Below are 14,350 nucleotides of genomic sequence, written 5' to 3'. Positions count from 1 at the left end.
GATTGGTTATGTTTACAAATTCACATTGAATGAATTGTCAGGTTACGAGTTCATATTTGATTTATTTTTTTAACAAAATGAGAAACATAAGCAAAAATTCAAATTATAAAGGAATAAAACTAAATACTAGTATAATAATAAAATAAAATAAATATATGCAAGTTTTATCAAAAGTTGTTGAGACAAGTAGTTTAATACTTAAATTCCTTAACTAGATATGGAAAATTAAATTTGTTTCTAACTCATCATTATGTTATTATGTTCGTCTTATATATAGATATTTATGTTATCTAATTTTTTTTTGAGAATAAATTAAATAATAGATGATAATATTACAATAAATTGAATAAAAATGTGATATATTTTTTTGAGATTTATTAAATTTATATAATTCATTTAATATAACAAAAAAATTTATTTTTAAAACTAAATAAAATAAATATTTTAGTGATTTATTATTTTGTATATCAATAAATGATCATAAGTTGAATTCCTATTAAAACACTTTTATTTTAAAAAAAAGAAATTATTTTTAATAAAAACCATGTATCTATATTTTTATATAATATGTATTTATATTTTCAAATATTCTAGTATATAATGAAATAGTTTATAAATATAAAAGAAAATAAATATGTTTATATGATGTTATGATATAAATTTTAATTTTATTTCAATTGAACCTACAAGTTATACGCTGGTTGAATTATATGAGTTGAGAGATTGAATCATCTAATCCCAACTCAACTAGTTTTAATGAGTTAAGTAGATTAATTCCTCAAATTAAACTCAATTTAACCACCCTTTTTCCTTCATGGAATTTTTAATGTCAAATTAGTTATTTTTTTACATTAAAAGTTACGATTAAATTGGTTCTTTTTTTACGTTAAAAATTATATTAGTCATTAAATATTATAATTCAATGATAAAATAATTTTGAGGACCAAAATGAATAAATAGAGATTAGGTGCATGCTTTTTTATTATAATATTTTTTTAAATGTAACGTAACGGCCGTTTGCTTAAGATGATTATGCTTTTTTATTACAGTATTTTTTTTAAAATATAACGTAACGTACATTTAGCTTAAGATAATTTCTTAACATTTCTCTTCGTAATGTGTGCAACAATATTTTAATGAGTAATCGAACACAAGCTATATAGTATACTTCTTATTCTTCTTCTTTTTTTAAAAAGAAAGCTATAGTATACGGTCAGTTTTCCCAGAGGCTTCTAGTCTCTTTAATGTTATTCATTCACCAAAAAAACTACTATCGTAAGCTTTTTAATTAAATTAAGGCTATGCTTGGTTTTTTTTTTTCCTTGTATTAAAAGCTTAAGTGAATTGGATTTCAGAAATTTATTATGATCAGGGCAGATTTCACTGTCTTACGATTCAATAAGCATGTATTTATATATTATCTATCAATGTCATTTTGAGATATGAATTTATTTGTTATCAACTTTTGTTTGATTCTAAAGAAAGAAATAAGTTATTAAAGACGAAAATGAAGAGGATAGGCTCTAGGCATTAAATTTAATTTTTTTCCCAAAAATTTGACTTTTAGGCGAAAAAAGTTGATTTTTTAGACCGAAAAATCATTTTTCTTTGCTTTTTAGACAAAAAAAATCAATTTTTTAGGCAAAAAAATGATTTTTTTAGGTAAAAAAAATTGAGTTTGAGTTTGTACAAAACGATGAAACTTGCATGGACCCACACAATTAATTTTAGTGACATATTTGATTATTCCCAAAAATGTATTTATATATGAAAATGTTTGACTAAAACTTTAATTATGCAGGAGTGAGATTTGGATTGCTTTTGCAAATTTAAGGTGTGTTTGGTTTGTATTTTCATTTTTTGTTTTCATTTTCTGTTTTCATTTTCTGAAAACTGTGTTTATTTTCAAAAGATTTGAATTCTGAAAACATGTTTGATTTGATTTTTTGTTTTTTGTTTTCATGAAATAAAAATACTAAAAATTTATGATATATTGACTTATTGTCTTTTTGTATTTTTAAATTTGCTTAAAACTACATTCATTGTCACCGCAATTTCATTTTAACCAAAATGAGGTTTCTGTCCTCAACTGAAAATACTGAAAACGAAAATTTATTGTTTTTATTTTCTAGTTGTTTCCTGTTTTCATTTTCACTGAAAATATTTTCAGAAATCAAACCAAACACATTTTCATCACCGTTTTCTGTTTTCAGTGAAAATGAAAACAGAAAACAACCAAACCAAACACCCCCTTAATTTGCATACTTAAGTTTTACCCAAATTTAAGTTTGTAAGTTTTAACTTAAACATAAACTAAGCGTGCGTTTGGATTACAATTTAAAAAGATGAAATGTAATTGAAATTAACTTTGTAAATTGAAGTTTAATTAAAAGTAGGTTTAATGTAAGTTGATTTTTTGAGCTTCTACATCCAACATAAAAGAAAGAGAGGAATAGCTTTGGAGTAAACTTCAATTTTGATGAAAGATACATTCAATTTAATTGAAAAAATAATTTGTGAATCACATGTGTGACTTAGGTTTTTTTTAACAACCCTCTCATGTCCAGCACTTTATGGGTTTGGTGCATAAAAAACAATAATAAATGACCCCCTTTTTTTATTAATCTTAATTATGATATCATTTTAAGATTTTAGAATTTAAATTTAGGTATAATTTAACTTTATATAAATTAATTCAAAAAATGAAAATTATCCCTCATTTATATATTTTAATTGAATTTTATTTTTAACTGAACTTAGATTTTTCTCAAGAATATCCAAAGCATATATTAGTTTCATCCTTGATTTTTATCGAGGTGGGGTGATGGTGATATTTTGCGTTGTGTATCCTGTTATTGAAGATGCATTTTGATAAAACTTTTATGCTGAAATACTTTTACAACATCACTTTATCTTAAAAAATATATATTCATACCTAAAGTAAAATGTATTTTATGATTTGACGTGAATATTTATGCAAAACACTTAGATACAATACTAAAGGTACTATGGCTGATTTTCTCTAATTAAATTTGAAGTTTCACCCTAATAATATATGATGATATTTAATGCATTCTTTTATTTGCATATTACTAAGATGAAATTTTAAATTTGTTTGAGAATAGCACCAATAATCTATGATACTGTATCTAAGTTTTGTCCAATATTTATATAATATACTTGGATAAACTTTTGTGGTAAAATACTTTTACAAAATCACTTCATTTTTTTTAAAATACTGTGTAAAGTAAAATGTATTTTACGTTTATTTATATAAAAAAATGTATTTTACGTTTTGACGTAAATATTGAAGCACTTTTTTTTTCAGATAAAAAGTGTTTTAAAATTGATTGAACACAAAAGGGCACTTTTTCAACCAAATTACACTAAAGGACATGAACGTAGTGTTGACATTGTTCCCCTGAGGCCTATCCTGATAAGTTGGAAACTTGGATATTTTTTCCCACAAACGTCTGTCTTTTGAATTGTAAAATATATTGAAATAAATTTTATCTCTCGTGGTAACTTTTTTATACACACAATTAGAATCTGAATCTTAATTACTATATTTTTTAAAAAAATAATAATAATGTATTAATTATATGATTTTTTTTCGCAGTTGAGAAAATTTATTTTAAAAAAAATTAATATTCAACATTTATAACAAGAAGAAAATTTCCAGGTGACTAAGGCACGTGCCTGCACGTTAAAACATTGGCATGGAAATTGAATATTTATTTGTTTCTTACTCAATTTTCAAGCAAGATGTGGCATCATGAAAGTGTATCAAGTGGAAAAATAATTGTTTGAATTTAGAGGAATTAATAAATTATCAAGATTAGTCTCCTTTTTGAAGTATTTTAGATTATGTTTTATTTACTATTTTAGAATAATATGTTGCTGTTTGTTTGATTTATTTATTTGTTTTTACTTACATTATAAGGACCTTATTGCTAGTTTATTTTAGTGCACCGTCGGTGACCTAATATAGGCTAGCTTTGCGACACTCTCGTAGGGCATGAGCTAACGGAATATTTTAATATTTAGAATGCTTTTAGAAATTTTTATGTGAAGATTATTTATTGTGTGTCTTATTTTTCTTTTTACCACTTTAAGTAATGCTATTTTCTTTTGTTATGAAAAAAAAATACTTACTGCATTCCTTTCGTTATAAATTATAAATTAATAATATATGCATAAATCCACGTAAACACGTGAATGACAACTTATAAATTTTTATTTCTATTTCAAATTCATAAGAAAGGGTCACGCATTCATCATTCATAAATTTTTTAAATTGTTCCTTGCAAAATTGCAATTGAAGAGAAGAAGGAAGAATCAAGTATATATATATGTAATTGCATCCCCTGTTCGAGTAATATTTTCAATATGATATTTTTTTACTGGAAACATAGATTATTCAATATAATAAATATAATGACATAGGATATATGTAATTACTTAGGCAGTTAAACTATATGGAGTATTTTTTTTATATTTATTTATATTGAATAAATTCAGAATCAGTGAAGCACGTGCATCGCACTAACATTTTTCGCTAAACCCTATTTGGTTCCTTTACAATCATGTTGTCTGAGAGTGCCACCTTTATGAAAAGCAACAAGTTGTGGTTTTCGAAAATATCAATGAAATGGTTTTTTTTTTTCCTCCTATCATTTGTTTTCTAACTAAACCAAACAATCCATTAGCAATATATATATATATTTTTTTATAAAAAGCCAACCCAAACCCTTAAGTCTTAATCTATTGCACCTCGTTATTATTTAAGAAGGAAAAATGTGCTGACCCCTTATAACATCCGGTATATTCCCTTAATTTTAGTCCCTAAAATTTTTAATATAAGATGTTTTAGAAATTTAAATAAAATCTTTAAAAAAATATTATTTATTTGATTTTTTTTTAGTTTTAAAAACTAAAATGATGGTGAGATTGAATGCGGCTATCTTTTACATTCTCTGCCATGTTCTAAGTCATAAATTTAGAGACTCATTTACTCTAAATAAAAACAGTAATGCAATACTTCAATTATTTATCCAATTGGAGCAATTAATTTTCCATATTTTTCTTTTAATTGGTTTTAATTGCAGGTGAGAGACACATGACATCGATTTATTTATTTATTGATAAAGCATACAATAAATTCAGTTTAACACTATAAGAAAATCAGTTTAACACACTCCAAAAAAACAGTTTAACACTTTTCTTCATAACTATTGATGAACCAGTGGCTACAACATATTTTTCCCTTTTCTTTCTAAGTACACCCTCCTTTCATTTAAAAAAAAAAAAATCAAATTACTTAATTTTTCCTTTTCAAATCTCTTTCTCTCCCTCACACTCTCTCTATCTCTCTCATAGCAACAACACATACTCCCTCTTTTCATTGAACTCCTTCCTCCCTTCAATCTAATGTTCTTGTCTCCTTTTATACCTCTCTTGCTCCAGTGTTCCTTTTTTTCCTCCTCCAAATTCCAATGCAGTACCTTTAAGTTCCCTCTACTTTTCTTCCTTATTTTATTTTAACTTAAATATATTTTTAGTCTTTTAAATTTAGATAATTAATTTTTAATCCTTCAAAAAAATTATTTTTATTAATCCCTCAAATTTTCAAAGAAGTATTTTTAGTCTCTCTTTGTTCTTTAATACTTTATGGTGATTTTTAATTATGAAAATTTATTTTTTTAATTCATTTAAAAAATAATTTTTGCAAATTTTAAACTGTCAAAATATTTTACTTATATGATTTGGTGGACGTTTTTTACATATTCCACCAATTTTAAAGAAAAAAATAAAAACATAAATGGAGAATTGTTATGACTTTTTATATATCCTTATAGTTTTAAATTATCACGAATTACTTTAAATAAATTAAATTAAAAAAACATTTACGAGAGTATAAAATTATCACAAATTATGACATCATTAATATCTCTCATTATATATATATATATATATATATATATATATATATATATATATATATATATATATATATATATATATATATATATATCTTAAATTTGTCTAAATTTGTTGCAGCAGAGTCCCTCTTAAAGTGGTCCAGCTAAAAGAATCGGTATCTATTATATACTTTCTCCGCTTCAATGCTTCACTATTGAATAATTTTCCCTTTATATAAGATTTTTTAATGGTCTCAGTGTTTTGCTTGAAATTTTCTGGATTTTTTTTTAGTAGTACAAAAAGTACTTTTCAAAACACAAAACATTGTTTGGAAAGTATTTTTCGAAACTCAATTTATTTTTAACATTTCAAAAAATATTTTCTAGAACACAAAAGCAAAATAGTTTTCGGAATATTAACAATAAAATTGTGTTTTTGTTGGAATGTTAAAAACATAATACTGTTTCAAAAAGTGCATCCCAGACTAATAGTTATGTATCAACATTATGGATATATTTAAATCAATTGTTTGACGTTTTATTTCTTCTTCAAGGAGGACTTGGCCACAAACCAAACAAGATAATCAAACTAGAAATCCTTAAAGAGAGAACACACAAATAAAGTCCTTCTTTAATAAGGTGTGTAACATTTAATCGGAGGAGTCTTTGAATCTTGAAACATTAATTCCAATGTTCTTGGAGTGGGAAAAAATCACTACCCACTCTACAATTTTATTTCTTTCATGATAGCATCAGGGTGAAAAGTTATCTCGCAACTTTATCGACAGGATATCAATAGATTCAGTGCATTTTTTTTATCTTGAAATAAATAATTATTTTTATTAATTTTTAGAGTTTTTTAAATTAATTCTCTCACAAAAATCCTAACTATTGGAGTACAGTGACTTTTCAAGACAATGGATCCTTTTTTTTTTAGATGTTGACATAATTGATCTTAGTAAAATATAATAATTTTGGTAAAATGGATTTTATAAAATTAATTTATTTTTGGATATGATATTTTAAAAATGAATTGAAAAAAAAATAATTTTGTTTGATCAGAAAGGGAAAATTGCTACCAAAATCAATTTTATCCAATGGAAAAATTAAAAGAAAAAAATTATGATTTTTAAACACAATTCTTCTATAGGGAAAAGAGTAGTTAATTCTCCTAACTTTAACTTCTTTGAAACAAACACCATAAATTTTAGTTCTATATATATTTTTTCGTTTACTTTATTTATCTTTAGTTCTATAATTTTCAGATCAATTAGGATAAAATTAAAATTAAGGGTATCTATTTATAAAATAGATAAAGTTTTAGGAGTGTTGAGTACTCCTTTCCCTTAATTTTAAAATAAAAGGCTTTGTTTATATAAATGAAACTCATACATTCAGTATATATTTGGATTAGCATTTTCAGAATTAATTTTTGAATGAAGTTAATCTTGGTTTAAATTAATTTTAAAATAAAGTTATTTATGTTTAGATGTTTTTATTATAAAAATAAGTAAAAAAAAATTGCTTGAAGTTGTTTCAAATCAAAATTAATTTTAGACTTAAAATATTCTGAGACCAAACATTTATTAAAATCACATTAACTGAATTACCAAAAAATAAATCACATTAACTGGTACTTCAATGATTCAATAAACTGCAAAATAAAGAATAAACCTTTCAAATATAAAGTAAAACTTCACTATGCATTCTTACCTGTTTTAATTTCCAAAGTATCAACACTGTCTATAATTCGTATCAATGGCCAATAAATCATACGAAAGCAAGAGTTACAATTATAACTGTTGTGGTTCAGATTCCTTGAGATGAAGATCTACCATGTGAATGCAGGCAACACATAGGAAGGATAAGCTTCATATTTGGTTGCAAGTGATTGCACAGAAGATGAATCTGCAACTTCTCCAAAACCATGGAGTCCAAGTTCAGCAGCGTGAATCCCGCCAGTGATAAAAACGGATTTGATTCCAGCAGCATTAGCACCCTTAATATCATGGTGGAATGAATCACCCACAGCAATACACTCAGAAACATCTGTCCCAGCCATGGCAATGGCTGACTTGTAGATTATCTGACAAATCTCAATTGTTACAAATACAGTCAAGAACATGGAATATGGATGGATATGCCAATGCAACAACAGAGCTCACCAAATTTTTTAATACAAGCATAATGTGAAAAATTTATAGCTGCGGATTTGAATTATGTTGAATTTGATATTTATGAGGTAATTAGCTTAGATAATTTAAAACTGTGAATTTACTTTTGCATGTTAAGAACTTAAGATTGCATACACAATGTGCACACTAGTACTAACAAGATACAGATAACTAGAAAATCCTTGAGGGATTAGCCATGCTGCTCAATAATTTTGAAAGGTGACACTTGAATTGTGTTTACTTTAGTAAATTGACAGTTTTAGGTTAGACTTGAACTGTGGATCAGACGATGAAGTCAGTCATGGAATAAATTGACAAGTTGATAAGTGCAATACAGTCTAGGTACTAAAAGCTTAGATTACTCATAGAAGAAAACAACTATTAAGATGGAATTAATAATTCACACAGAAACAGTTCCATCACCTCATCAGGTTTGCCCATCCATTTTACTTCACCCCCAAGCTTTTCATATTTAGCTGCCAGTGTACCTAGTAAGTTAATACACAGCAAAATATTGGTATAAGGTGAAACTAGAAAGAAGGAAAAGAAGGAACGTAATCAACAAACATGTGACATGATACTAATAGAAATGCCATCTAAAGAAAACTTGTCCAGTATCTTTAGATGAAAAAGTAATACTTTTAGTTACCATTTACGCATTAACTTTTAGATTTGCTTAAAAGGAGAAAGGAGAAGATAATGCAAATTCACCAGGCATCACACGCAAGTCTCTTGCTTCAACAGTTACATAATCTGGATTGGCTACTACCATAGGAATTCCTTTAGCAGCACAAAGCTCCAATATCTTCTCCATGTCTTCAAGTTTCATTGAACGTGCAGTGCCATCGGCATTCCCCAAGGCTTCAGTACCATGAGCCAAAACAAATTCAGCTTCTTCAACATTCGCCACAACTCGCAAGTCTAAGCCCTAGATGAAGTTATTCATATGCTGTAAGATTTTGAAGCCCTTGATGTATATTATTCTCTGCAATCACCTTTACATTATATAACTCAATTATTTTATATCCATATATCTTTGCCATATTACTGCTAATTGAAAACCATTTGACTTTGATTTGGACAAAAATGAAAAAGACCTCACCGATCTCATGTTTAGGGAAAATAAAAAACATGTCAATTCTTTCAATTCCTTCAATCAGTCAAGAAGAAAGGAACCCTTTAAAAGCAGACTAAATGATACTACTATAAACCAGATCACTCCTTAAATTTACAAGAAAGCAATTACTGAAAGAATCATGCCACGTTATATTGCATAAAGCAATATTATTTAGGAAATAGTAATTAGATAAGACTCAATGAGTTGAGTTTCTCCGGTAAGTTAAAATCAACTTAATGCAATTTAACTTTTATAGAAGCTTTCTCATCCAACTTATGGGAAAAGCTCAACTCAGTTTATCTTCTTAATTTCTTCTCCTACAAAAGCTAATGAAGAAGTTTATCCTAACAGAAACAAAGTGAATATGGTTGAATATCAGAATTCAAGCTAGAATCATTGCTGCTCTACCCACCTCAAGAGATATTGCTCCCCGGCCATTCCAGGTGAAATGAATGCAAGATCTTCCCAATGTTGCAAACCAAGGATCATCTCTCCTGTTTAAGAACACAACAATTTATACATGAGGATGGAATTGATAATTGAACATGGAAAGCATATGCACATGTTGCACAAGTAAACAATTCCTCATAAGCAAAAAGTACCAAATGCAACAGAAAATTTGTAATATGATTGCAATTAAACGTAGCAAGGAAACATGAATTATGCAGTGAAGAATAGAATTAAAGTTATTGGAAGAAACTCAAAGGAAGGTAGGATCGTTCAATCAAAGTCATGTAACAATCACTATTGCTCCCACGAAAAGGAAACAAGAGAGAGATAAAAAAATGTTTTTTAGTCCTCGTACTTTCAATAAAATTTGGTATTAGTCTCAATATTTCATCTTTGCTCATTTTGGTCCCTAAACTTCAGAAGAAGAAAAAAACAATGGTTTTCGTCCCTGATCAAGGACGCGATTTTCACCATAATGAGAGACGAAAACCACTATTACTACCAAATTGATCAAAGTTAAAATTCAGCCAACTAAAACTAAGTTTCACCAAAAGTACAAGAGTGAAAGTGAAAACATATTTTTACTTCAAAAAAATAACCTTTGCAAGTACTGGTGAGTTAGTTCTCCACTAGTGATGGCTCCGAGAAAAAGAGAGGCATCAAATCCAAGACCCTTCACTTTTTCAATAGTCACTGATGAACGTCTCGAGGAGTTGCTTATGATCACCATTTTAGCACCCGTCTTAGCTATATTTTCTACTAAGAAAAGTTGAAAAAAATTAAAACAAAAGTAACATCAGTATCATAGTGGATACATAAGACATAACATAGGATGGTGTCTGTAACAAGAGAACCAAAAATTTAAAAATTTAATAATAAAAAAAAGGTTAAGTGTAGAAAGATAAAATACTTACAGGTTGAAATGGCACCGGGGTAAGGTTCTTTTCCGTCGTGGAGGACTCCGAACTGGTCCAACAACCATCCCTGCATAGTGTTTGTGACATTATTATTATTATATGATAATGTTATTTATGTTGTGTGGGTATGAAGTGTTGAAATCCTATGAGGGGGGGAAAGAAAAGAGGGACCTTGAAACGACGCGTTTCGGCGAGTTGTCGGAGACCGTTCAAGTTCTGAAACTGAAACGGACGAATCTGAGGGGGCGGAACAGAGCATTTGGGATTCATTTTTCTGTGTTTCGCTCTCAACAAACCTCTGTGATAGAAATTTTATTAGGATGGTTAATCTAACCAATCAGTTTGTATTTAATAGAATATATTATTAAAACATATGATGCTTAAGGGGGGAGAAAAATATTCTCCCTTTTTTGGATTGAATTAGATCGCTCAGATTAGGTTAACAATATTGGTAGAATATCTTATCATATATTCTGTCACTCTACTCAGATTAAATTAGACTATGTGATTAAGAATTTAAGATGTAGTACCAGTCAAATTTGATCATCTCTACTAGAGGTCAAATTTATCCTTTCATACTTGAAACAAATTGAGGAGGGGATGAAGATTAATAATGATGACTTTAACATAACAAAAACAATACTAATTTTTGTTTCATTCTTTTTCTTTGCTTTTAGGCTAACGCCTAACTCCATCTTATATATACCTTGTTTTTGTTTGTGTTTTCTAACATATCTCACTTTATTATGTTTTGAGTTTTTGATATATATTAAAAGTTTTATTTTTAATTACCGGTATATATTAGAAGAATAATTAAGGTAGTATCACACTATCACTTAAGTGAAGGTAGAAATTCAAAATAAATATTTTAATTTATCAAGAATTTAAAACAATGTTTTTTTATCAAGGACTCAAAACAAAAATTAGGTATACATAAAGGATTTGACCATGATTTTATTTTAGGCAAATGCTAATGAATAACTATTATATTTGGTAAAAACTAGTTTATAAGCACAAGATAATCTAACTTAATTGATTGAGTAAAGTGTCTGAGTATCGTAAGGTTGAAATTCTCACCCATAACAAAAAAGTTAATAGATAAGCTAGTTGAAAGCTTATAAGATAAAATATGATTTTTATTCTTATAAATATGGAAATGTTTAAGATTTGTTCGTGTAAAATTTTTAGTATATTTTGCGTCCTTATAAAATAAAAATTTGTTATTTTTTGGTCCAAAAGTAGGATCGAATAAATTCAAACCCACGATGATGGTTTTTTTACATCTATTATGCGTATAACTCATGTAAAAAAGAAATACATGTAGATTTGGATATCCAAACTTTGATCTTGGGTTTAAAAATTACACATTTTAATTTTACAATACCAAAAATATACTAAATTTTTTGCAGGGACAAATTTCGGACATTTCTATATTTACAACAACGAAAAATATATTTTAACAATCTTATAAGCTAGGAGCTATAAAGATATAAGCTTATAAAGTAATTAATTTAATTGAAAGTGTTTAATAAGATTAATGGATAAACTAGTTGACGAATATCAAAATGACATAAGATAACATAATTAATATTTCTAATATTTAAATTTATTTTTAATAATTTATGATCTTAAAAGTGGGACAATAATTTTGTATTATAAAAGAATAATAAACTAATATTGTTTTAAAATCAATTTTTTAATAAACTAATATTGTTTTAAATCAAAATTTTCCTTTTTTTAACAAAGTAGAATTAAAAGAAATAAAATTATATTTTTTTAAAATCCAATTTTTAATATTTAATTTTTTATTAATAATATTATTTAAAAAAAAAAGATAAAAATATTTTTTCTTTATAAATTTATTTTTTTTTACCAATTTTTGTTTAATGACCAAATATTTTAAATAAAGGTAAAAAAATGTATGAATTCATTAAAATAAATAGTTTAATACTAAACAAAATAATAGAAAAAAAGTTGAATTCCAACTTTCATGATAACTAAGAAAATAAATATGACATGTAGTATTTTGCAACCATGTTAAAATAAGTAAAAAGGTTTTAAAAATTGAATAAAAGGATAAAAAAAATTCAAATAAATTAGTGAGAATTATGGAAAATATCGTGTATACCATCTCGGGTTATTTTGGTGAGGAAAATATAAATTAGTAACAAATTTTGTATGAATAAAATGTTTTCAGAGACAGAGTTTGAACTTATATAATGACTAGTTTTATCTTTCCGTTGCCTTCAAACGTCTAAAAAGAAGTCGTGCGGATGACTTGGTTCAATTGTAATCGATACTTATATGATCTCTAGCAAAATCTGCGATGTGATGTGATGAAAAAACAAGGAACTGTTCCCCACCCAAACCCAGGTATTTTCTTGATTTTTTTGTTTCTTAATTTGATAAATGAGTAACTTAGAATGGTAAATGAAACCATATACCTTTGTAAACGAGGCCATTTCACTCCAAAAAAACTGTCAAGCTAAACGGTCTTATTCAATTGAACAGTGATAGTAATACAACAAGAATATCAACCAATTGTAAGTGATTACAATAGAAAGGTTAAACATGTGGAAACTATTCTGATGCAGGAGGAGGAGGAGGTGGTGGTTGCTGTTTATTAACGGACTTCCCTCTCTCTCTTAGCCTGGCCACTTCTTCTTTCATGGCTTCTTTTCTCCTCTTGCTAGCCAATACTTTAGCCTGAACACCACTCACATTCGGGTCCTTTTTCTCCGTCGGTGGTGGAGGCGGTGGACGCCTTGCCGCGCCACTTGCACTTTGCTCATCACTCAAACTCAACCCCAACATTGCCGCACCACTCAACCCCATCAATGTCCTGCATACAACAAGATTGCAATGTCAATACACCATCCATCATGTCATGTCATTACATAGCTTATTCAGTTTCTTCAATTCAATTTTGATGTAGTATAACAATAATGATAACAATCAAGGTTTTAATTTTAAATAGCGTTCCACATCCACAACCGTAATTGCAGCCTTATCAGTTGGATTTTTCCACAATTAATAATATAAAGGTTTTCTGACTCACCCAATGCAACCGCGACGGCAATTTAAAACCATGATGACAATGTAATAAAAGTTTATTAATTTCAAGAACTTCTAAATTATTATAAAGAAGAGATACCTGCGACGAAGAGAGTGGTTGTCAAGGGGAGGAGGGACTTGATCAAGATCAGAAGAGATGGAAGAGGTGTGAGATCGTTGAGATTGGTGGCCAACGCAGCACACTCTTGGAGTTGGAAAGTAACCATTTTTCCAAGAATGGAGGGGGCTCTTGCTCTTTCGGGCTCTCGGGGAGAGAGCTGTTGCAGCAGTGGCAGGAGTTGGTGTCAGCAAATGAGCCATTGGTTCCTATTCTGAAATGAAAAACAAAAACAGAAGCAACCAGGAATAGGCTATGTTTGTTGATTAGAAACAAAAAAGTTCGAGTTTTGGTGGGTTATCTCATGACACGAAATATAGGAAAGTACTGGTAACGTTAGCCTGGACAGGAACAAGGAGTGGATATTGTTTTGAATAAGAAAAGTGTGTGATCTGACTGTGGAAATTCATTGGCTCATTCCAGATAAGGTTCCATCGCTTTGCCTACGGTGGACCCTCCCCTCAGTAGGCTTTTTTGCTTTGTATCTATTGTTACACGTTTTTTTGTATTGAAACGAAGCATATGCTTTTATGGTGCCAAACCATTATTTAAAAAAGCTCATTAAAGATCAACAACCATATCCATTTTCCCGCAAGAGG

General features: G+C 28.0%; 2 protein-coding genes across 2 annotated transcripts; both read right to left on the bottom strand.

The window, feature by feature from the left end:
- Positions 1-7,603: 7,603 nt before the first annotated feature.
- On the bottom strand, positions 7,604-10,898 carry LOC114389291 (acid sugar phosphatase-like). Its single transcript, XM_028349932.1, has 7 exons — positions 10,751-10,898; positions 10,577-10,646; positions 10,262-10,421; positions 9,625-9,706; positions 8,807-9,023; positions 8,519-8,583; positions 7,604-8,007 (listed from the first exon to the last, which is right to left on the bottom strand). The coding sequence occupies exons 1-7, from the start codon at positions 10,847-10,849 to the stop codon at positions 7,753-7,755; spliced, it is 948 nt and encodes a 315-aa protein (XP_028205733.1). The 5' UTR covers positions 10,850-10,898; the 3' UTR covers positions 7,604-7,752.
- Positions 10,899-13,040: 2,142 nt separating this feature from the next.
- LOC114389281 (myosin-5-like) lies at positions 13,041-14,107 on the bottom strand. Its single transcript, XM_028349921.1, has 2 exons — positions 13,734-14,107; positions 13,041-13,421 (listed from the first exon to the last, which is right to left on the bottom strand). Exons 1-2 carry the CDS (start codon positions 13,952-13,954, stop codon positions 13,160-13,162), a joined length of 483 nt encoding a protein of 160 aa, XP_028205722.1. The 5' UTR covers positions 13,955-14,107; the 3' UTR covers positions 13,041-13,159.
- Between the last annotated feature and the right edge of the window lie 243 nt (positions 14,108-14,350).

This window comes from Glycine soja, chromosome 2 (genome assembly GCF_004193775.1).
Source record: "Glycine soja cultivar W05 chromosome 2, ASM419377v2, whole genome shotgun sequence".
NCBI classification, from domain to species: domain Eukaryota; kingdom Viridiplantae; phylum Streptophyta; class Magnoliopsida; order Fabales; family Fabaceae; genus Glycine; species Glycine soja.
Note: the sequence above shows the minus strand (reverse complement) of the source record. Positions and strands in the feature narration are given on the sequence as shown.